Genomic DNA, 22592 nt, shown 5'->3' on the forward strand with positions numbered 1-22592 from the left:
TCGTCCTGTGCCCTCCTCATAATCATTGCTGTGTCTGAGCCCACTGTTGCAGCCACTGTGTCAATCCATCTCATTGAGGGTCTTCTTCTTTTCTGCTAACCCTCTACTTTACCAAGCATGATGTCCTTCTCCAGGGCCTGGACCCTCCTGATAACGTGTTCAAAGTACGTGAGATGAAGTCTATTAATTGACTTAAAAATCAAATGGTAAAATGTACTCCTGGTCAACACATTTAGCTTTGGAATGAATAGCCTGGTGCTTTTCACCAATTGGGGAACCACCCTATGCAGACAGCAGTTACACACTGACAAAAAGATCACTTTTTATGTTTTACCAAGACAAACCTGGGGCTCAGCCCAGCTTCAGGCATGAGGCAGACATAGCATCTAAACACTGCAGCCACGTGGACCTTTCTCAGGTCAGTTCTGGTATCTCTACATTTGGAGGGGTATTAGGTTAGGAGTCCTCTTAACCAGAGAAGGTCAGGAGCATTAAGAACGAGCAAGGTGGGAGGAAAAAGACTGCGTTTCAAAAACAGGCAAAGCAACGATTCTGCTCACTCACTTCGGTCTCTAAGTACCAATGTTCTCTTTTCACGTTTCCCAGGCTCGTGTAAGCTAGTTTTCACAACAGCTGCAGAGAGGTCAGAAGGAGAGTGAGGACTGTGGAAACCCAGGGAGGACGCACCGTGGGGGACGGTGCCCGCAGCACCACCCACTGCAGCAGAGGGCCTCGTGTGATCATATCTAAACAGAGCACATGCAGATGCATTAGTGGACAAACACGGACACACACCTGCCCCTACTCCCAGAAACAGGACATCCTTCCTCCTGCTCCATTTGCTGAAGGGGACAACGAGGCACTCAGTCCTAGTATTTTCATCTACACAAGGCTCATCCATTAATAAGAGCCTCCTGGCATCCAGAGTGTCTGTCACCTATACTCGTGTCCTTGAGGGACCCTAGTGGGATGGATGTACTGTACCAGACCACCCAGAGAGCCTGAATGTTCCAAAGAGATGCTCAACTGACATCTCCTGACTCCCAATCCAGTGTTCTTTCGGACAGGAGTCCCCAAAATGTTGATGATGGCCCATGTAGGAGCCGGGAAACAGGACTCTCCTTGACTGTCACTCCTGGGAAGGAAGGGTTAGCCAACTTCCATCACCCCCGCCCAGTGCAGTGAGGGAGTGAAGGAAGCCTGCAGTCTAGGGAAGAACAGGGAAGCTGTTGGTTTAAAATGCCCCGGGGCAGCCCTCTTCTCATGCCAGCGACGACCACCTTCCCACCAAACACACTCCTGAGCCTTTTTAGAGGTACCGCATTTGACGGACCTGATTACATATTAGTTTAGGACGGAATCACAAAAGCACAGGAACAGGCTTTTGGAACTTTTTTTCTGTCTAGAAGTTATAAAACTTTGCCTATAGACTATATGCATATAAATGTTCACTGCAGGGGTATTTGTAGCAAAAAAACCCTGGAAGCCATGTAAGTATCTAACAGATGTATAGTTAATAAAACGATGGTACATTAACACTATGAACCATTATGAAATTATAGTTAGGAGACACAGTAGCAGCAGAGGAGATAGTTTGAAACGCTAAAAAAAAGCAAGGTATAAGATATAAAATCTTATATACATTGTATGCTGCAATTGTATAACTATACACTCATAAAGCCTGAAAAAGTGATTTTGAAAAAATTAATATTTTGGTTTTAAAATTATCTGCCATACTTTTGGTAATATTGTCATGTTACTTCTAAATTTAAAATTTTCCCTCAGCAGAACCCGTGCTCCAAGTGAAGGATATGAATCCCTAATATACTGAACTCCAGGGAACGGCTGGGAGAGCTGGAGGTTCTTGCCTGCAACGAGTTCCGTAGGCACAACAGCCCTTCTGATAGTATTTGCAGATGGTGGAGGGCTTGCTGTTGGCCAAGTCATGTGAGAACAGGCACTGGTTTCCTTCCCGACACACACCGTGCATAAAATACCTGGAGACAAGCAGAGGCATCAAATTTTTAGAAGCACACTTTGCTTTATAAAATCCCCACAGTCTTGAACCTAGCATACAAAACATTAAGTACACGTTATGTGTCAACAAGCCTCTGCAAGAGTTGGAGACATACATATCTCCTCCGTTCTAAGACACAGTGACCTTAGATGTACCAGGACTGATTCCATGACAGCTCTTCTGGAAGAAAAGCAAATGATTCCATGAGTTTCTATTCTTAAGGCATATCCTCCTGATTTAAGATACAGTCAATTCTTGTTATTTGCAGTAGTTATGTTCTATAAAGGCACCATGAACGCTGAATTAGTGAATATGCTCCTCCTAGGAGAATACAGGGTTAGATTCCTGTGAGCCTCTGGTCACAACATTTTCATTAACCAATCAATACATTAAATTTTTTTTTAATGTATTGATTGGTTAATGAAAAAATTTTTTAATGTATTGATTGGTTAATGAAAAAAATTTTTATGTATTGATTGGTTAATGAAAAATTGTTTTTTATGTATGGATTGGTTAATGAAAATGTTGTGACCAGAGGCTCACAGGAATCTAACCCTGTGTTCTCCTAAAAAAACTAAGGAGCATATTCACTAATTCAGTGTTCATGGTGCCTTTATAGAACATGACTACTGCAAATAACAAGAATTGACTGTATCTTAAATCAGGAGGATATAACCTTGTTTTAAGCAAGACTAAAAGGGGACACCAGTCCAGAGGCAAGGATGAGAAAGCAGGAGGGAACAGGTAAGCTGGTAACAGGGAACCCAAGGTTGAGAAGGGAGAGTGTTGACATGTTGTGGGGTTGGTAACCATTGTCACAAGAGTATGTGTACTAATTGTTTAATGAGAAGCTAGTTTGTGCTGTAAACCTTCATCTAAAGTACAATTAAACCAAAAAAAGGCCATTCCAGAAAAAAAAAAAACTAAAAAAAAAAAAAAAATACATAACCTTGTTGTATGTGTTTGCTGAAAGACACTTCATTTAATCAGCATTAACTCACAGCCAAAAGCACTATAACTCATGACCGAACAAAATGTATCTCCTTAAGGCACATCACAGCTTTCTTGCTCTTAGCAAAAACAGACAGCACTTCAGCACTACGCTGAGGGCCATTTTAAATAGTAAAACCACCAACAAAAAGCACAAAGATGCAAAAACCGTGGTATTAAAAAGGACACTTGTTTGCAGTATGAAAGCTGAAACAAGAAGGCAGAGTCAGTCACCTTGTTCAGCCTCAGCTGGGAATGTGCATGCTGGATGACTCAGTTTTTTCACTGCTCTGTGTATGCCTGTGAATACCCACAAAAGTGCCAAGAGTATTGATGTTGGGATTACAAAAAATTTTTAGCAAGTTGATGAATTCACAAATATGTAATCTATGAATAATGAGGATCAACTTTATGTTAAATGTGTAAATTATGAGCCTCATAATTGAGAAAATACTCTATAAAAATGTCTCTGTTTTCATGGAGCTTTTAAAGGGTATGGTTATACTGGAGTGGGAGTGACTCGGGCTCAAGACTCAGCCCTGCCACCTATGAGCAAGTCATATAACCAACTTCTCTGGGCCTCACACCTTCATCTATAAAATGATGATTACATTACCTGCTTCACTGGATTGTGACTGGAATCAAGTAAGATAGGTAGCACCTAATAAAAGAATGTTCCATTGGGATGTCCACCTCTGACCCTGAAGGAATAACCAGTATAGGATAACTGGGAGACATTTTAATTCTGTCTAGTCAGAGTAGACAGACTTCATTAAATATTTAGAGCAACAGCAGAGAGATCCCAGAAAGAACATGCCTTGGTATTAAGGTCCTAGTCCAAGCGTAGTATTTTAGACCAGCCCCAATAAAGCTGAAGGTCTTGGGATGGCGCAAATGGTTTGGGCTCATCTACTAACTGAAAGGTTGTCGGTTTGAACACACCCAGTGGCTCAGTGGAAGAAAAGCCTAATGATCTGCTTCTGTAAAGATTACAGCCAAGAAAATCCTCTGGAGCTCAGCTCTACCCTATAACACATGGGGCCACCACAAGTCAGAACTGACTCCATGATGATTTTTTTTTTTTTAAAAAAAAAAGCTTTTTGTTTTTTTAAAAACAAGCTTTGGAAGGATCAAGCAATCAGCAAGTAACCTACTGTCAGGTGAAACACATTTTAATATTCTTTAAAGCAAGGCAATAAAATCCAAATGATAAACAACACAATTTTCAGCATTCAATTGAAATTTACTAGACATATGCCCCAAATCAGGAAATGACCCATACCCAGGAAAAAAGTTAATCAATGATAGGAATGTTAGAGATGATGGAATCAGTAGACAAGAACTTTAAAACTTCTATTGTAAATATGCTCAATATGCTCAAAGACTTAAAGGAAAACATGAATGTAATGTGGAAAGAAATGGAAAACATATAAAAGAACCAAATGGAGTTTCTGGCAATGAAAAATACAATATCTGAAACGAAAAATACGCTAGATGAGCTTAATAGCAGATCAGACACCACAAAAGAAAAGATCAGAGAACCTGAAGGTTCAGCAATAGAAACTACCCAAACTGAAACAGAGAGAAAGAAACCAAAACAAAAAGAGAACAGATTTTTGCTTCTAGGTATGAAGCATTAACTGGTATGGAATTTGCTGGCCAAAGTACACAAAACAATCACTTTCGGATAGTGGACAAAAGGCAACACAAGTCTGATCCTTGAGAGAAAAAGTAGTGAGATGAGTCCCATGTTTCTGCCTGAAGGCATGCTCTGGACTGTGGTGTAGGGAGGGGAATCCCATACAAAGCACAATGGTCTTACTGAGTGAGGAGACAAGATTGGAGTTCAGGGAGGCTGAGGAAGTTTCTCTGAAGAGCGTGGAAATAGAACCACACATACATAATCAATTAACTTTTGATAAAGCTATCAATATAATTCAACGGGAAAGGATAAGTCTTTTCAGCAATTGATGCTGGACCTGATGTCAAGTTATAAAAAAAAGAAAAATATGTTGTGTCTGCTGATGTGACACAATATGAAGTACACAATATAACCCATGATGTGTTCTAGCCACATTTAACTTGCATCCAACAAAATTTCAGCTCTAACTTCCAGTTTACAGAAAATACAGGGGATTGGGAACAAGCTAAAAGACATCATGAGAAATCAACTAGATAAGCACAAAAGGACAGTATGTGAAACCCTTGGCCTGTCTCTTTAATAACTAAGTATCATGAAAAAAAGGGGGACTGAGCTTGGAACTTTCATAAAAACTTAAATATAAGTTTACCATATGAGTCAACAATTCTACTCCTATGTATCTACTCAAAAGAAATACGTCCACACAGACTTGCAGATGAATGTTCACAGCTGCATTACAGAATTCATAATAGCCAGAAAGTGGAAACCACCCAGATGTCCATCAACTGGTGAATGGATTAAAAAAAAAGTAATATAAGCATACAATGAAATATTATTCAGCAATAAAAAGGAATGAAGTACTGATGCATGTTACAACATAACTGAATCTCAGAAACCTTCCAAGTGAAATAACTTCCAGTACACAGGAAATACAGGGAACTGGGAGCAAGCTAAAAGACCACACACCGTATGATTCCACTTACACACAATGTCCAGAAAAGTCTTCAGGGACAAAACGTACATCAGGGGTTCCCTGGGGCTGGGAGGGTGGGGAATGGAAGGTGACTGCAAATGGGTACAAAGGATCTTTTTTGGGGTAACATAAATGTTCTAAAATTTGATCGTGGTTGTAGTTGTACAACGCTGTAAATTTACTAAGAATTTCTGAATTATACACTTAACATGGATGGATTTTATGGTATGTAAATTATTATGCCTTGAAAAAGTTGTTTAAGAAAAAAAGAATTAAAAATGGAGGGCTCTGCTAGGTTAGTATACAGAACATAAGGGATATAACAACCAGATGAAGTATGTGGTCCTGGATTATATTCTAGTTTGGACAAAATAACTATAAATGACATTTCTGGAACAACTGGGGAAATCTGACTATGGACTAGGTATTAGATAAAATAAATACTTATTGACATGAAAAGTTAAAGATTATTAACTGAAAAGAACAGTATAAAACAGCATATACAGTATCTCATTTTGGTAAAAATTCATAAACATATACATATATACATGCATTTGGAGTCCTGGTGGTATAGTGGTTAAGACCTATGGCTGCTATCCAAAAGGTCTGCAGTTCAAATCCACCAGCCGCTTCTTGGAAACCCTGTGGGAAAATGCTACTCTGTCCTATAGGGTCGCTATGAGGGGAATCGACTCTGATGGCAATGGGTAGATGCATTTAAAAATCTGGAAAAGATATATAAGAAAGTGTTCACAATGGCAATAGTTGAAGGTATATGATGCTTTTATTTTCTTATTTTTGCTGAACTGTGTTTTCTAACATTTCTACTATGAACATATACTGCTTTTGATATAATAAAAGACTTTTAGCTTAAAAACCATTACAAAGACTATGCAGCCCTGGCAAGGACAGGTTCAGTATCCATCCCACAGCGGGTACCAAAAAGAGTTCAGTTCTTCTTAAAGTCTAGTACAGGACACTGACAATTAACCTGACAGCTAGTTACAAAAGAGCGAAGTGCACCTTATTAAAACGTATGCGGGAACTGGGGAAGCAGAGAGGAGAGGTATACCCTGGGCTGAGGGAGGACGTGGGAGGGGGCCTGGGGGACATCCTCCCGGAAGAGGTAATAATCTTGAAGAACAAGGGGGTTAAAAACGAAGAGGGGGTGGGAGGGAGGGGTATGTGCAGGCAGAGAGGACAGCAGGTAAAAAGGCTGAGACATGTGGGCAGGCCTGCCCAGAGATGAGGCTGTATTATCACCCTAATCGTGCTCCAAGAAACCCTGGCATCAGCTAAAATACTGATGAGTGTGCCTCAGAACAAGGGATAAAGTCAGTCAAGTAAGCTTAGGAAACTGCACGGCCTAGTTCTTTCTCAGAAAACTACGACAGACAGTAGCAGAGGGCAGGTTCAGGGTCCTGTAGCAAAGAAAACCGCAGGGTCCTGAAGCAAAGAAAACCGCGCACTATGACTAAACACGCCCTCTCCCAGGCCTTCTTCAGGAGGGTCACTGGAGCTGCAGGTGGAGGACAGAATGGAGAAGGCTGCAACTGCAGGCATGGACCCCATTAGAAGGCTGCTACAAGGTCCATGTTTACAGGGTCCATGTCAGGAGGGCCTTAAAGAAATAAAATTGTCAGTTTATTGAAAGCTAAGGAAATCCTCCTATGAAACTCTTTTTGGTAAAGGGGTTTTATCTGTGAACCATGTTTTAATTGGAAACCTGGTAGCCTAGTGGTTAAGTGCTACGGCTGCTAACCAAAGGGTTGGCAGTTCAAATCCGCCAGGTGTTCCTTGGAAACGCTATGGGGCAGTTCTACTCTGTCCTATAGGGTCACTATGAGTCAGAATCGATTCGACGGCACTGGGTTTGGTTTGGTTTTGGGTATGTTTTAATTTATCATTAAAAAAACACACACACACATACATACATTATGGAAAATCTCAAACATATACAAAAGTAGACAGAATAATAGAAGAAACTCTCAAGGCCTATTCCTCTCCAGCTTTCAAATGATCAATTCACAACCAATCTGGTTTCCCCTCTTTCCCCCCCCTCCTGTAGGATTCTGACAATTTATCTTCTTTAAAGAGGGATAACTCACATACCCCTTGAATGAAGACTTTGAACATTGAGGGCCCTCCCTCCCTCTGGACAAGTATCATTATGAGAATATACAAAAGGAGAAAAAATATAAAAGATCTGACAAGCAGTAACTATCAATACTGTTTAGCACTTTCACCTTCTTTATCCCATTTAGTCCTAACAGCCCTGTGAGGAATATTATTACTACCCCTATGATGCGAACAGGAGTCCCTGGGTGGCACAAACAGTTGAGCGCTAGGCTACTGAAAGGTTGGAAGTTCAAACCCATCCAGAAGTACCTAGAAGAATGACCTGGTAACCTGCTTCTGAAATGTCACAGCCATGAAAACCTGATGCTGCACAGTTCTACTCGGACACACGTGGGGTCACCCCGAGTCAGAATCGACTTGAAAGTAACCGGCGGTGGTATCATGCAAATAACAAAATGGAGGCTCAGAGAGGTGTGATGACTGATAGATTTAATTGCTAGGTACCAGGTAAACAGGGACTCCAACTGTGGTCTTCCCAGAGAGCCCTGACCTTTCCCCCAAAACTTGTTTCTGTACTGCTCTGCCTTTGTTCATACTGTGGCCCCTGTCTACAAAGCTACAATTCATTACTTGGCCCCCATCTTTCCCCCACTGAATTATTGTAACTCACCTTCCTTTGTGTGCCAGCTTCAGTCCTGGCTAATCCAAGAAGCCACTTGATGCCCTCCAGCCCAGTAAGTGTCCCCTCTTCTAACCCCTCACACTCACTGGTGGCCGCCACACACCATGGTGCCTCCCAATCTGGGGCCCAACCCTCTCCAACGAAGAACACCTGGAAATAACTTCAGAGAGGAACAGGAAGACATAGATGGTTCTGTCTGGAACTGGAGAAAGGTTTGACAGCAGAAAGAAGGGAATGGTCTGTCAGAAAGACCAGGAAGGCCTGAGAGCCCTTACTGTCAGTGTCCTCCAGAGAAGGGGTACCAGTGAACACCAGTGACCAATTCACACCGCACATCTGGGCATGGGAGGCTACCTGAGCTGGATGCTACAAGATGTGAAGGCCTCCCATCCCTCCTTGTTCACCAAGCAAACTTCTTTCTTCACCTCTTAGTCTCCCCAAAAGGAGAGGAAATGCTGGCCAGGCCACCTAATGGTTACTTTTCTCCCATGGAAATGATAAAAGGGTAATTCTAATTTATGTCGGTCTCTTTTGTATTCGGCTAGCATGAGCCACCTCTGAGTCCACCAACAAAAACAAGTTTCTAAGCCTACAAAGAGACCTGAACCCTGTGACTTAAGTGACTATAAGTAGGAGCCATCCTATAAGATCTTTTGTAGGTGGTCAGCTAGGCTTTCTTGAGGGTACAACCCCGCCTCACTCTTGCCTCTTGCCCTTCCTTTTAAATAGCAACAGCTGCTTTGGGGTCTTCCACTAAATCAGAGACTGTATAGCAAGCATCTTGCTATATGGCTCCTACAGATTTACGTTAAAAAAAAGGCACAGAACCTAAAAAACATGGACCCCCCCCCCAAAAAAAGGCCACACCAAAGGGATCTTTTTATTCACAATATTTATGTTTAAAATGTGCAGAAAATAGTTAACATAGTAGGCCTGAGACTGCTATGCTTGGAAGGGCCTGTTTACAAGGCTAGCGGCTGACTGTGTCTGGGAACTTGGCTGGTAAACAGTTTCCCACAGATTGAAAAGAAAAAAAAAAGCTTTCCTAACAGCCAAGGGTGGCTTACCGTGCGCCTACAATGTGGTTTATGCCGAACACCTGCTTTCCTGCGGGGCGTCTGGAATTTTGATACATGCTAGTCAGAGGGTGCCGACATGACCAGCCCCCAGTAATAACCCCAGGCATACTGAGTCTCTAGTGGGCTTTACTGGGCAAAGTGCACACCCACGGTGCTGTATTTTCGTTGCTGGGTGAAGAGTCACCTGTGTGACTCCTCAGGGAGGACGAGAACGTAAGGAAGCCTGCTCAGGGATTCCTCTCAACTCTACCCATCCTTCCTTCCCCCTTGGGTACAGCTAGATGCTGAGTCCCACAAATCCTTCTAGCCAATCTCCAAATGCAGAGATGGTCCTGGGGTCCTTGACACAAAAGTACAGTCATAGGTCGATTAAAGTCAACCATATGTTCTGTGAAATAGGATATGCACCCTGAGTCTGTGGAGGTTGGGCTCCCGCGCCAGTGGCCTGAGGGCTGCTGTGTGGTGTGCACCCAGGCAGCCCCAGGACACCTCAGGTGAGCATTCTGCTGGTCCACCCAGCACACAGCCCCACAGCCCCATGATGGTCAGAGTGGGGAGGCTCCAGGCTCAGGCACCACAGGAGTGGTCTCAGCGGCCTGGCACCCCCACCGGCCCCACAATGCCTCTGGGCACTCGACAGCAGGATCGGAAGCCCACTCTGCCCACTCCTCCCAGCAACAGGGGTGGCTATTCCCACGGGTGGAGGGCAGCAGGGCAGGCTTGCTGCCCAGACAGTCCCCCGATGGTGTGCGCAGACGTATGCGGTCAGACGTTGCCCCAGCCTACATTATGCTGTGCATGACTGTGTCATTCTAACCAGTTTTTCTTCCTGAGAAATGCTACTCAGCTGCATCATTATTTCAACTATCCTCAAATATGGTAATCTTTGACCTCTAAAGGTGTAATAGCAAAAAAAAAAAAAAAAAAACAGTGCCAAGAGCCAAATCTGAATGACAAAGAGGTATCAGAATTGGTGAACTGTAAATTTTTAAAGAGACATAAATGTTGAAAGAGACGGGGTTAAAAGTGGCTATATAAACAGTTCTACAAAAATGAGATCTAACAATGCTTTATTAAGTTTCTTTTGGAGAAACCAGCCCAGATTTGCTGAAAGAACCAGGGTAGGAGACTACCAGAGGTCCTTTCTACCAGATATTCGTCTTTGTTGGAGCCCTGGTGGTACAGTGGTTAAGAGCTCAGGTGCTAATCAAAAAGTCGGTAGTTCAATTCCACCAGGCACTCCTTGGAAACCCTATGGGGCAGTTCTACTCTATTCTATAGGGTCGCTATGAGTCACAATCAACTTGAAGGCAACTGGTTTGGCTGGTCCTACCAGGATGCCTTCCATACTTCTACCACCACCTTCCATAAGTTCTATTCAGAAAACCTGCCTTCCGAACTGCACACACCAATTATCTGAACTGCACACACCAATTATCTTTTCCATTAAAAAATCAAATATTTAACTGCCAACCAGAGCTGCTAGTTTTGCCATTTACAAGCTAAGTACTTCATGCAAGCCACTTCACTTCTGTTAAGTGACTGAGCTGAGACTTAGACTAGTTCAAAAATAACTTCCAGACCACCATCACTGCATTCAAGAAAGGTGAGTGTGAACCAAGTGTTATGTAAGAGATGAAGCCAGTCAAGTCCTATTTTTGTAGCGTATGTCACCATTTCCACTCCCCAGTGATAAACACAAAACCACCTTGAGGACATCTTGCCTGTCCTTTGAGACATCTCTGGCATCCACTTACAGCCATTCCTCTCCACCTGTGTCACACTAAGTGTGTGAGCCAGGCCTCTTTCATGTTGCACCTTGTAACACACTTCCAACTGCTCCCCTCAGCTGATGGCCAAGCTACTACTTATTTTATCCAAGAAAGACTGAAACATGAATGAAAAGGGAAGAAGGGGCTACACAGGTCCTTTCTTGGGGACAATCCAAAGGGGTCTGTTTCCCTGGGACCCTCAGACTATTTCAGACAATAAGGACGCTGTAAGTCATAAAGGATAACAGGTTCACTACCAGCCACTCAGAACAGCCAGCAGCTCTAGCTGTAGCTGAGGGCGGAGCCAAACAGACTCAATCTGGTTTCTTAAGAGGCCCTTTAATGGTGACTCCATCTTGCAAAATACATTTGCAAATCATTTCCAAGTGTATGGGTATTTTCATCCTCAGTGTTACTTTCTTTATACCCCCCGTGTGTTTTCACAGGCTCAAACCCTATGGCTGTACTGCTGTGACAGTAGGTCCTTTGAGGGGGTAGGGAGCTAACACTAGGCACAGTGGTAGGTGCAAAATAACCTGTCTTTTAGATTAGAGATGGGGATGAAATAAAGTATAGTGTAGTGATTAAGTGCCCCTAATTCAAGTGATTATATGATTGTAAAGTCAGACTGCTTGCTAGGTGACCTTGAGCAAACTACTTAAATCCCCAAGCCTCAGCTTTCCCATCAGTAATATGGCTATAATGACTGTAGTTACTTCACAGAGGTTTAAATAACGCATGCAGATGCTTAGCCTAACACTGTAAATGCTCGAAGATGGTCTGTTGTTATTACGTAGTCTTCTAACCAATCCTGTCAGTTAGGCATCACCAGCCCCATTTCATAGACACAGGTGATACACGGATGAGAATCTAGGACTGCCCAACTCTGGAGTGCATGCTCTTCCTACGCTTACCTACCCACAAGATCCCCCACGTTTTGGACTTTCAAAGAACCAAAACTCTAGGTTTGATTATCTCGGGAAGCTGAAATTCTAGGTCTTCTGCTAGTGATTGGAGCCGTGATGGAGCAGTGGTTAAGAACTTAGCTGCTAACCAAAAGGTCAGCAGTTCAAATCCACCAGCTGCTCCTTAGGAACCCTACAGGGCAGTGCTACTGCCAACAGGTTTGGTTTTGGTTTCCACCAGTGATTATGAGACAAAGGGACCGTGATCGCAGGAGGAGAGGGGAAGAAGAGTCTGTTACCAAGCTGTAATAACAGCCTGTGGAGAACTCTGATCGGAAGGCACGGAATCAGCAAAAATGGTCCCCAGGATGATTCTGGATAGAGGAATTAGCAGAGCTGACTGACGGCAGAACTGTGTCAGCAGCCATTCTTGCCATTCCAGGCAACACACCTATGGAGTGTCTTTACCATTAAATTTGGGAATCCTAGTATTCAACACTTATCTCTTGGAGAGGCATAATGCATATCGGAGTGAAAGCAAAACTGATACCCTGCCCTGCTGCCATTTGGAATAAGTATGTACATCACAGCCCAGGCAGGAAAACAAACCTAAAAATGCTTTGTGCCCAAGATAAACCAAAAAATAGCCAAGCACCCTATTTAGATCTGGTCCCCCAAATGAATGATGCCCTGAACACTTCCTGTAGGTTACTCATGTCTTACACATCAGCAGATAAGATTTGTGGAGAAGATAATCAAGTCAGAAAAACTTTTTCACCATGAACACACTAATGTAAACTTGTTACTCTTGTTTTAGGTTGTTTCCAAGGTTTTGCTATTTTAAAGCGTTGTTGTTGGATGCCATCGAATACAACAGAATGAAACACTGCCAGGTCCTGTGCCATCCTCATAATTGTTGGTATGTCTGAGCCCACTGCTGCAGCCACTGTGTCAAACCATCTCGTTGAGGGTCTTCTTTTTCATTGACCCTCTACTTTACCAAGCCTGATGTCATTCTCCAGGGACTGGTCCCTCCTGATAACACGTTCAAAGTACATGAGACGAAGATTCCTCATCCTCGCTTCTAAGGAGCATTCTGGCTGTATTTCTTCAAGACAGATTTGTTTCTTCTTCTGGCAGTCCATGGTATATTCAATATTCATTGCCAACACCATAATTCAAAGGCATCAATTCTTTGGTCTTCCTTATTTATTGTTCAGCTTTCACATGCATTTGAAGCAACTGAAAATACCATGGCTTCAGTCAGGCACACCTTAGTCCTCAAAGCGACATCTTTGCTTTTTAACACTTTACAGAGGTCTTTTGCAGATCTGCCCGATGCAATACTAAGACAGGGAGCAAAGGCTCTGCAATAGGAGGGTGCCTGTTTGAGGAATAGCAAAGAGACTACTGTGGTTAGAAGAGATTCAAGTGAGAGAGATAGGCTATACTATCAGGGAGGTAATAAGGGGTTGGGTGTGGAACCTACAGACTTGTTAAGATAGGGAACAGAGGGGCCCCCAAATCTGCAAAGTAACAAGAAATGGGCCAGGGCACAGAAACAAAGCCATTCCCCAGAACAATGGGGCAAGGTATCTAAAAATAGCCCACAGACTTCTTTAAAGTTGCCTTTCAGAAGCAGCTGGAGAAAACCAGCCCCAGGGACACGCTCAGAACATCCACCTGTGACTGCTGTGTGACCTTCCACCAGGGGCAGTGAGGGGCTGCAGCCCCAGCCGGGGAGTCGAACCCGAACCCAGGAGCAAGAGACTGCAGAGGCGCCACACCCCATGAGTCCTGCTACGAATCGCAGAGGCCTCCGGGACAGGAGCAATCTTGGAAATCTGCTGCGCAGGCACCGTAATATGCGTTGCTGTAGGCCCTCCTTGTCTCCACTGCAAGCCTCTTCAATAAAGCTTTGCTCCTGTGGAAAACTCTATGTGCCTTACCTGCTCATTCTTGACCAGTGAGAGGCAAGAACCTTATTCCAGTAGCAATTTGTCATTTGATTTCTTGACTGTTGCTTCCATTAGCTGTGAGGATTTTTGTTTTATGTTGAAGTATAAGTCATACTGAAGGCTGTAGTCTTTGATCTTCTTCAGTAAGTGCTTCAAGTCCTCTTCACTCTCAGCAAGCAAGGCTGTGTCATCTGCATAAGGCATGTTGTTAATGAGTCTTCCTCCAATCTTGATGCCCCATTCTTCTTCATATAGTCCAGGTTCTTGGATTATTTGCTCAGCATATAGACTGAATGTAAGTAGGGTGAAAGGATACAACCCTGACACACACCACTTTTTCCTGATTTTAAACCACCAGTATCCCATTATTTGGTTCGAAGGAGTGCCTCTTGGTTTATGTACAGGTTCCTCATGAGCACAATTAAGTGTTCTGGAATTCCCATTCTTTGCAATGTTATCTATAATTTGTTATGATCCACACAATCAAATGCCTTTGTATAATCAATAAAACACAGGTAAACATCTTTCCGGTATTCTCCACTTTCAGCCAGGATCCATCTGACATCAGCAATGATAACCCTCATTCCACGTCCTCTCCTGAATCTGGCTTGAATTGCCGGCAGCTCCCTGTCGATGTACTGCTGCAACCAATTTTTGAATTATGAACAGTACTGCTATAGAAATCATTGGGCATCTCTCTGATTTCATGATAAATTTCCAGGTTTACTAAACCAATGGGTATAAATATTTTTAAGGTTCTTGATGTTGCATAATTGCTCTCCAGAAAGATTGCCCATCAGCAACATGAGCATTAGCTATTTCAACACACTGGTATCAATACTGTATATTATCGTCAGGTACTCTGACTTTTCTCAACAGGGCTCCCTGTTGAGGAAATAAATCAAATATCTTGCAGCCAACGTGTGCTGGGCTTTTTTAGCTATTGTACATTGATAGAAAAAGACTGACAAGGCTAATCCAAGCACTGGTTGAAAAATTACTGCAATTATGACAAAAGAGACTTCCTAAGCTAACTTGTCATCTGCTTAACATCATCCCATTCATCCTCATTAGAATAGACTGCACTCGGTCTACTTGGCTGTTGGCCAATCAAATACCATCACACTAAAGCTAGCTTTATGACTGAAAAATCTCACTTAAGAGGTTTAAAAAAAAAAAAGCTAGTTTGTGATGAAGCAGGCAGTAAAGTTCACCTTGCAGAGCTGAATGTAATAAATATACTGGGACAGTCCAATAATGAACAGGGCACTGGCATTGGGATGAAGACCCCTGTGTCTATTCCCATTTCTGTGCATTTGCTTGCCTGATTAAAGAGTTTTAAAACACAGAGTATACGGGTCTGGAAGTAGAAGAGGCAACTGGAAGTCTGCTCAGGTAGAGTAACACAGATTAAAGGTACCCCACTTCCTTTCATCCAAATAATAGACTGGCTTATAAAATAAACAATATTACCCGTGAGTACTGTACTCCCTTACATAATCCACTGTATGAGAACAAACCGTCAACATTTACCCTAATGCAAAGATTAGAAGCAGGGGCACGAGAGCTAGATTAATGGAAACGGAACAGAATGGAAATGAGGATGCTGACACGTTGTGAAAAATGTAACCAATGTCACTGGACCAATTTTTGTTAAATGGGATCCTAATCTGCTGTGTAAACTTTCACCCAAAACACAATATTATTAAAACAAAACAAAACTTGGTACTCTTGGTAATTTTGCAGATTTTTTTTTTAAATACTTGTTATGTTTATTTGGCAAGGAAGTGCTTCTGAGGTCTGACTTCCCTCATACTCCTTTGCAAGTAAACACCTTTTCCTTTCTAAATGTTTGCGTTTTCCCTTCACATGACCATATTAAAACCTTAGAAAAATCCTACAGTCAGAAGCTTTAACTTAGCATTTCCCAAACTTATTTGGAGGCCATATAGTTTATGAGAGCATGGACTCTAATGTCACACCGCTGCCACTGAGTGGATTATTGTGCGATCTGTGGAATGGTGTTGGTTCTGGATTACGTGAGACATGGCTGGTAGAGCACCTAAAAAGCACCCAGAACATACATCAGCCCCCTAAATGGAGATCTCTTCCCAACATTCCAACCTACTCTTAGTTTACATGTAACAATATTCTATAGGATGCCCCTGTTTGGGAAATACAGGATTAAAGTTCTCAGGTCAGGCCATCTTGGGGTGTAGAAGGAATAAAACAAGATGATCCTGATTTAAATTCTTAATTCTGCACTTCAGTGTAAAATTTGGGGCAAGTTTCAAGTACTTCTGGGTGTAAGCTTTCCTTATCTTTAAAATTAGATACTATAAGGAGTTGTGATTCACTTATAAAGCATTACATAAAGGTGCCCTCTTTTGCAGACATTTTACGAGCTGTAGACTGGGTTCAAGAATGGTAGAATTAAACCATAAAAGTAGATGGAGGAATAGATAAAATTTCCTACGTAGCAAGCTAGTATTTGCTTTTTAGTACGCAAAGACATAGGAGCATTCCCTCCAACAGGAGAAAAAATATATGCAAATAATATATATGCAGAGATCAAAAAAAGACCTTCTAGTACAAATAACCTAGCAAAAGTCTTTTCTATGGACACTAAATTCATCAAATGTCTAACAACTGCTTAACAAAAGCCACCTGGGCCTTGGATAAACTGGATGAACAGTTTATACACACTAATGCTAACAGAAAGCTTTAAACAGTCACTTATCAATTATTCATACTAATGAAGAGAAGTAACACTATAGATTATATGTAAATGAACTGTTTATTACATAACCAAACTATACAGCTTTTTTTTTTTTTTAGCAATGTTTCCCAAACAGGTATTGCTAATATCAATTATTAAAATAAATTTGTATCTTCCAAGCATACAATTCAACAGGACTGGGGTTCCAATACCGTTAAGCTACAAGCTAACGAAGGAGTAAGAGTGTTACGCAACCAAGCTGTTTCCATTTCACAGCAGCAATCAGACCTTAGCCATCTGGTTTTGAATTTTCTACACTAAATCATCCATTGCTGTCGCGAGCATTTCTCCAGTAAATGGGTCTCTCAGTAAGATGAGGGCATCAGTCAATCTCTTTCAGCCTCAGTTTCACGCACCGTAAAATGGAAGCAAATGTGCCTCGCTGTGAGCTCTAGTGACAACGTATATAAAAGGCTTGGTAACATGCGGGATGCTTAACAGGTTTTCGGTAAACGCTCCCTGTGTTATTTTCTGCACAATTTTTACTAATCCTATGCCAGTTTAGGTTACATCCGTGTCCTTCCAACTAAATCTTCAGCTTTTCAGCTAGAAAGTCAAAGGCTGGCTGACGGGAAGCGAAGGGGCTCTGGGTCCCCCAGATTCTTCGAGGATCTTCAATCGCGTAACCACCCACCGCGGCGTGGTGCCCTCGTTAGGAAACCACCAGAGCCCTTCACTCAGTTTCAAATCTCCCTTCCCAGCGACACTGCAGGCGCCAGGAGACCGCGTCCCACCCCCGGCCCGCTCCGGCCCAGCCGGCCTCCTCCCAGCCGCAGGCGCCCAAGCCCGCTGCGCAGCCTGCCCCGCCGCGCCCGCGGCTCCGGGCTCGGCCGGGGGACACGGGCCCGCACCCGCCGCGGCCCGGGCTCGGGCTCCGACAGCGCGCTAACCCGCTCGGAAGGCCCACGACTCTACTCGGCCCCGGCCTCGCTGCTCCGGCCGCAGGGCTAGGGCGCTGCGGCTGCTCGGGGCCGGGAAGGGGCGCCCCCGGATCCCGCGGCGCCCGCCGGGGGGCGCTGGCCACCCTTCGGGCCACGGGCGGCCTGTGCCGCGGCGCCGCGCACGGACCTGCAAGTGACCTGCTTGGTGCTCATGGTGGTCGGGCTGGGGGGCAGTCGTCGCGCCACTGCCTCTCGCTGTCGCCCTCGCCGCCACCGCCTCGGCCTTGGCCCTGCCCATCCCGCGCGGCCGCGTCACGTCGGCGCGCACCGCCCTCCGCGTGTGGCACTTTTGTAGCGCCGGCCAGAAACCTGACCGCCGTCATAATTGGTTCCGCCGCAGAGGGTGGGCATGGTCCGGTACCCCTAGCCTCGCCGTCTGTGTGCCGCATTTGTAAGCCTCCGGGGCGGGTCTTGGCTGGCGTCCTAGTTCTCCCCGACTAGTTCCGGGTCCTCATAGTTCTTAGGATTTGGCCGGGTCTCCAGTGGCAATCCCTAGCGACGTCTCCTGTCTCTAGGGTCTCCTCACACCTTCCCCTGGCCAAGCTCCCGCCTCCTCCCCGCACACTTTCATCCCAAATACCCCTACTCATCCAGGCTTGCACTCCCTAGGGCCCTTTCCCCCTTAAGGAATTTTTAGTCCCCTCTGACTCTTCTTTTTTTTTTTTTTTTCTGACTCTTCTTTACCCTTTTTTCAAAATTTCTATTCCCGCCCTACTTTTTAGTCCTCTTTTCCTTTCCTGACATTCCTGTGATGTTCATCTTCACTTCCTACGGTGGAAATCCAAAAAGACAGTCTTCAAACTTACTCTGATTTACTATAACCTGCACAGAAATTTACTCAAAATTAGCTCTTACTGAAATGTAAGCACACAAATTACAAAACTTTTGGAATAAAATATAGAAAATTTTTATGACCTTAGATTAGGCAGATTTCTTAGCTATGACATCTGAATGATGTAAGAAAAATATGACAAATTGCACTTCATCAAAATTAAAAACTTTTGCTCTTCAAAAGACACTGCTAAGAAAAGAAAAGCCACAGGAGAAAATGTTTGCAAATCATTTACCTGACAAAGGTCTTGTATCTAGAATAAAGAATCCTTAAAACTCAGTACAAAAATAAAGATCTAATTAAGAGATGGGAAGACACTTTACCAAAGAAAATATATGAATGGCAAATAAGCACAGCATAAGAAGCTCATATCATCAGCATCATTAACAATTAAAACCACAAAATCAAACCCATTGCTGTTGAGTTAATTTTGACTTAGAGCAACCCCATGCGTTACAGAATAGAGCTGCTCCGTAACGTTTTCTTGGCTGTAATTTCTACGAAAGCTGATCCCTAAGCCTTTATTCTGCAGTGCTGCTGCTGGGTTCAAGTCATCAGTCTTTAGTAGTTGAGCACAAACTGTTTGTACCATCCAAGAACCTCATTAATAATTAGGGAAATACAAACTAAAGTCACAACAAGATACCACTACACACCCACTTCTTGTTGTTGTTGTTAGGTGCCATCGAGTTGGTTCCGACTCATAGCGACCCTATGCACAACAGAACGAAACACTGCCTGGTCCTGCGCCATCCTTACAATCGTTGTTATGCTTGAGCTTATTGTTGCAGCCACTGTGTCAATCCACCTAGTTGAGGGTCTTCCTCTTTTCTGCCGACCCTGTACTCTGCCAAGCATGATGTCCTTCTCCAGGGACTGATGCCTCCTGACAACATGTCCAAAGTATGTAAGACGCAGTCTCGCCATCCTTGCCTCTAAGGAGCATTCTGGCCGCACTTCTTCCAAGACAGATTTGTTCATTCTTTTGGCAGTCCATGGTATATTCAATATTCTTCACCAACACCACAATTCAAAGGTATCAACTCTTCTTTGGTCTTCCTTATTCATTGCCCAGCTTTCACATGCATATGATGCGATTGAAAATACCATGGCTTGGGTCAGGCGCACCTTATCTTCAGGGTGACATCTTTGCTCTTCAACACTTTGAAGAGGTCCTTTGCAGCAGATTTACCCAATGCAATGCGTCTTTTGATTTCTTGACTGCTGCTTCCATGGCTGTTGATTGTGGATCCAAGCAAAATGAAATCCTTGACAACTTCAATCTTTTCTCCGTTTATCATGATGTTGCTTATTGGTCCAGTTGTGAGGATTTTTGTTTTCTTTATGTTGAGGTTTAATCCATACTGAAGGCTGTGGTCTTTGATCTTCATTAGTAAGTGCTTCAAGTCCTCTTCACTTTCAGCAAGCAAGGTTGTGTCATCTGCATAACGCAGGTTGTTAACGAGTCTTCCTCCAATCCTGATGCCCTGTTCTTCTTCATATAGTCCAGCTTCTCGGATTATTTGCTCAGTATACAGATTAAATAGGTATAGTGAAAGAATACAACCCTGACGCACACCGTTCCTGACTTTAAACCAATCAGTATCCCCTTGTTCTGTCTGAACAACTGCCTCTTGGTTTATGTACAGGTTCCTCATGAGCACAATTAAGCGTTCTGGAATTCCCATTCTTCGCAGTGTTATCCATAATTTGTTATGATCCACACAGTCGAATGCCTTTGCATAGTCCATAAAACACAGGTAAACATCCTTTTGGTATTCTCTGCTTCCAGCCAGGATCCATCTGACATCAGCAATGATATCCTTGGTTCCATGTCCTCTTCTAAAACCAGCCTGAATTTCTGGCAGTTCCCTGTCGATATACTGCTACAGCCGTTTTTGAATGATCTTCAGCAAAATTTTCTTGCGTGTGATATTAATGATATTGTTCTATAATTTCCACATTCAGTTGGATCACCGTTCTTGGGAATAGGCTTAAATATGGATCTCCTCCAGTCAGTTGGCCAGGAAGCTGTCTTCCATATTTCTTGGCATAGACAAGTGAGTACCTCCAGTGCTGCATCTGCTTGTTGAAACATCTCAATTGATATTCCGTCAATTCCTGGAGCCTTGTTTTTTGCCAATGCCTTCAGAGCAGCTTGGATTTCTTCCTTCAGTACCATAGGTTCCTGATTATATGCCACCTCTTGAAATAGTTGAATATCGACTAATTCTTTTTGGTATATTGACTCTGTGTATTCCTTCCATCTTCTTTTGATGCTTCCTGAGTCGTTAAATATTTTTCCCATGGAATCCTTCACTATTGCAACTCGAGGCTTGAATTTTTTCTTCAGTTCTTTCAGCTTGAGAAACGCCAAGCGTGTTCTTCCCTTTTGGTTTTCCATCTCCAGCTCTTTGCACATGTCATTATAATACTTTACTTTGTTTTCTCGAACCGCCCTTTGAAATCTTCTGTTCAGTTCTTTTACTTCATCAGTTCTGCCTTTTGCTTTAGCTGCTCGACGCTCAAGAGCAAGTTTCAGAGTCTCCTCTGACATCCATCTTGGTCTTTTCTTGCTTTCCTGTCTTTTCAGTGACTTCTTGCTTTCTTCATGGATGATGTCCTTGATGTCATTCCACAACTCATCTGGTCTTCGGTCACTAGTGTTCAATGCATCAAATCTATTCTTGAGATGGTCTCTAAATTCAGGTGGGGTATACTCAAGTTCATATTTTGGCTCTCGTGGACTTGCTCTGATTTTCTTCAGTTTCAGCTTGAACTTGCATATGAGCAATTGATGGTCTGTTCCACAGTTGGCCCCGGCTTTGTTCTGACTGATGATATTGAGCTTTTCCATCGTCTCTTTCCACAGATGTAGTCAATTTGATTTCTGTGTGTTCCATCTGGCGAGGTCCATGTGTACAGTCACCGTTTATGTTGGTGAAAGAAGGTATTTGCAATGAAGAAGTCGCTGGTCTTGCAAAATTCTATCATTTGATCTCTGGCATTGTTTCTATCACCAAGGCCATGTTTTCCAACTACTGATCCTTCTTCTTTGTTTCCAACTTTCCCATTCCAATCGCAGTAATTATAAATGCATCTTGATTGCATGTTCGATCAATTTCAGACTGCAGCAGTTGATAAAAATCTTCTATTTCTTCATCTTTGGCCCTAGCGGTTGGTAGGTAAATTTGAATAATAGTCATATTAACTGGTCTTCCTTGTAGGTGTATGGGTATTATCCTATCACTGACAGCATTGTACTTCAGGATAGATCTTGGAATGTTCTTTTTGACAATGAATGCAACACCATTCCTCTTCGAGTTGTCATTCCCAGCATAGTAGACTATATGATTGTCCAACTCAAAATGGCCAATACCAGTCCATTTCAGCTAACTAATGCCTAGGATTATCGATGTTTATGCGTTCCATTTCATTTTTGACGATTTCCAATTTTCCTAGATTCATACTTCGTACATTCCAGGTTCAGATTATTAATGGCTGTTTGCAGCTGCTTCTTCTCATTTTGTGTCGTGCCACATCAGCAAATGAAGGTCCCGAAAGCTTTACTCCATCCACGTCATCAAGGTTGACTCTACTTTGAGGAGGCAGCTCTTCCCCAGTCATCTTTTGAGTGCCTTCCAACCTGGGGGCTCATCTTCCAGCACTATATCAGACAATGTTCCACTGCTATCAGACAATGTTCCACTGCTATTCACACCCACTAGAATGGCTAAATCATAAACATTGACAATTCCAAGTGTTGGTGAGCATATGGAGAAAACTAGAATACTCATACATTATTGGTGGGACTGTAAAATGGCACAGCCCCTTTGGAAAAGTTTGGCAGTTTCTTAAAAAGTTAACCATACACTTACCATGTAACTTGACAATCACACCATTAGGTATCTACCCACGAGCAATGAAAATGTGTATCCACACA

At 43.1% G+C, this 22592-nt stretch overlaps 1 protein-coding gene across 1 annotated transcript in view; it reads right to left on the reverse strand.

Annotated features, from left to right (window-relative positions):
* Positions 1–18046, reverse strand: part of MKRN2 (makorin ring finger protein 2) — a 39977-nt gene extending 21931 nt beyond the window's left edge. The window contains exons 1-3 of the mRNA XM_064274869.1: positions 17945–18046; positions 1869–1997; positions 565–746 (exon numbers count right to left, since the gene is read on the reverse strand). Of these exons, the coding sequence (XP_064130939.1) occupies positions 565–746; positions 1869–1997; positions 17945–17970 (337 nt within the window). The 5' untranslated portion in view covers positions 17971–18046. The remainder of the gene's footprint in view (positions 1–564; positions 747–1868; positions 1998–17944) is intronic.
* Between the last annotated feature and the right edge of the window lie 4546 nt (positions 18047–22592).

Source organism: Loxodonta africana, chromosome 22 (assembly GCF_030014295.1).
Source record: "Loxodonta africana isolate mLoxAfr1 chromosome 22, mLoxAfr1.hap2, whole genome shotgun sequence".
Classification (NCBI taxonomy): domain Eukaryota; kingdom Metazoa; phylum Chordata; class Mammalia; order Proboscidea; family Elephantidae; genus Loxodonta; species Loxodonta africana.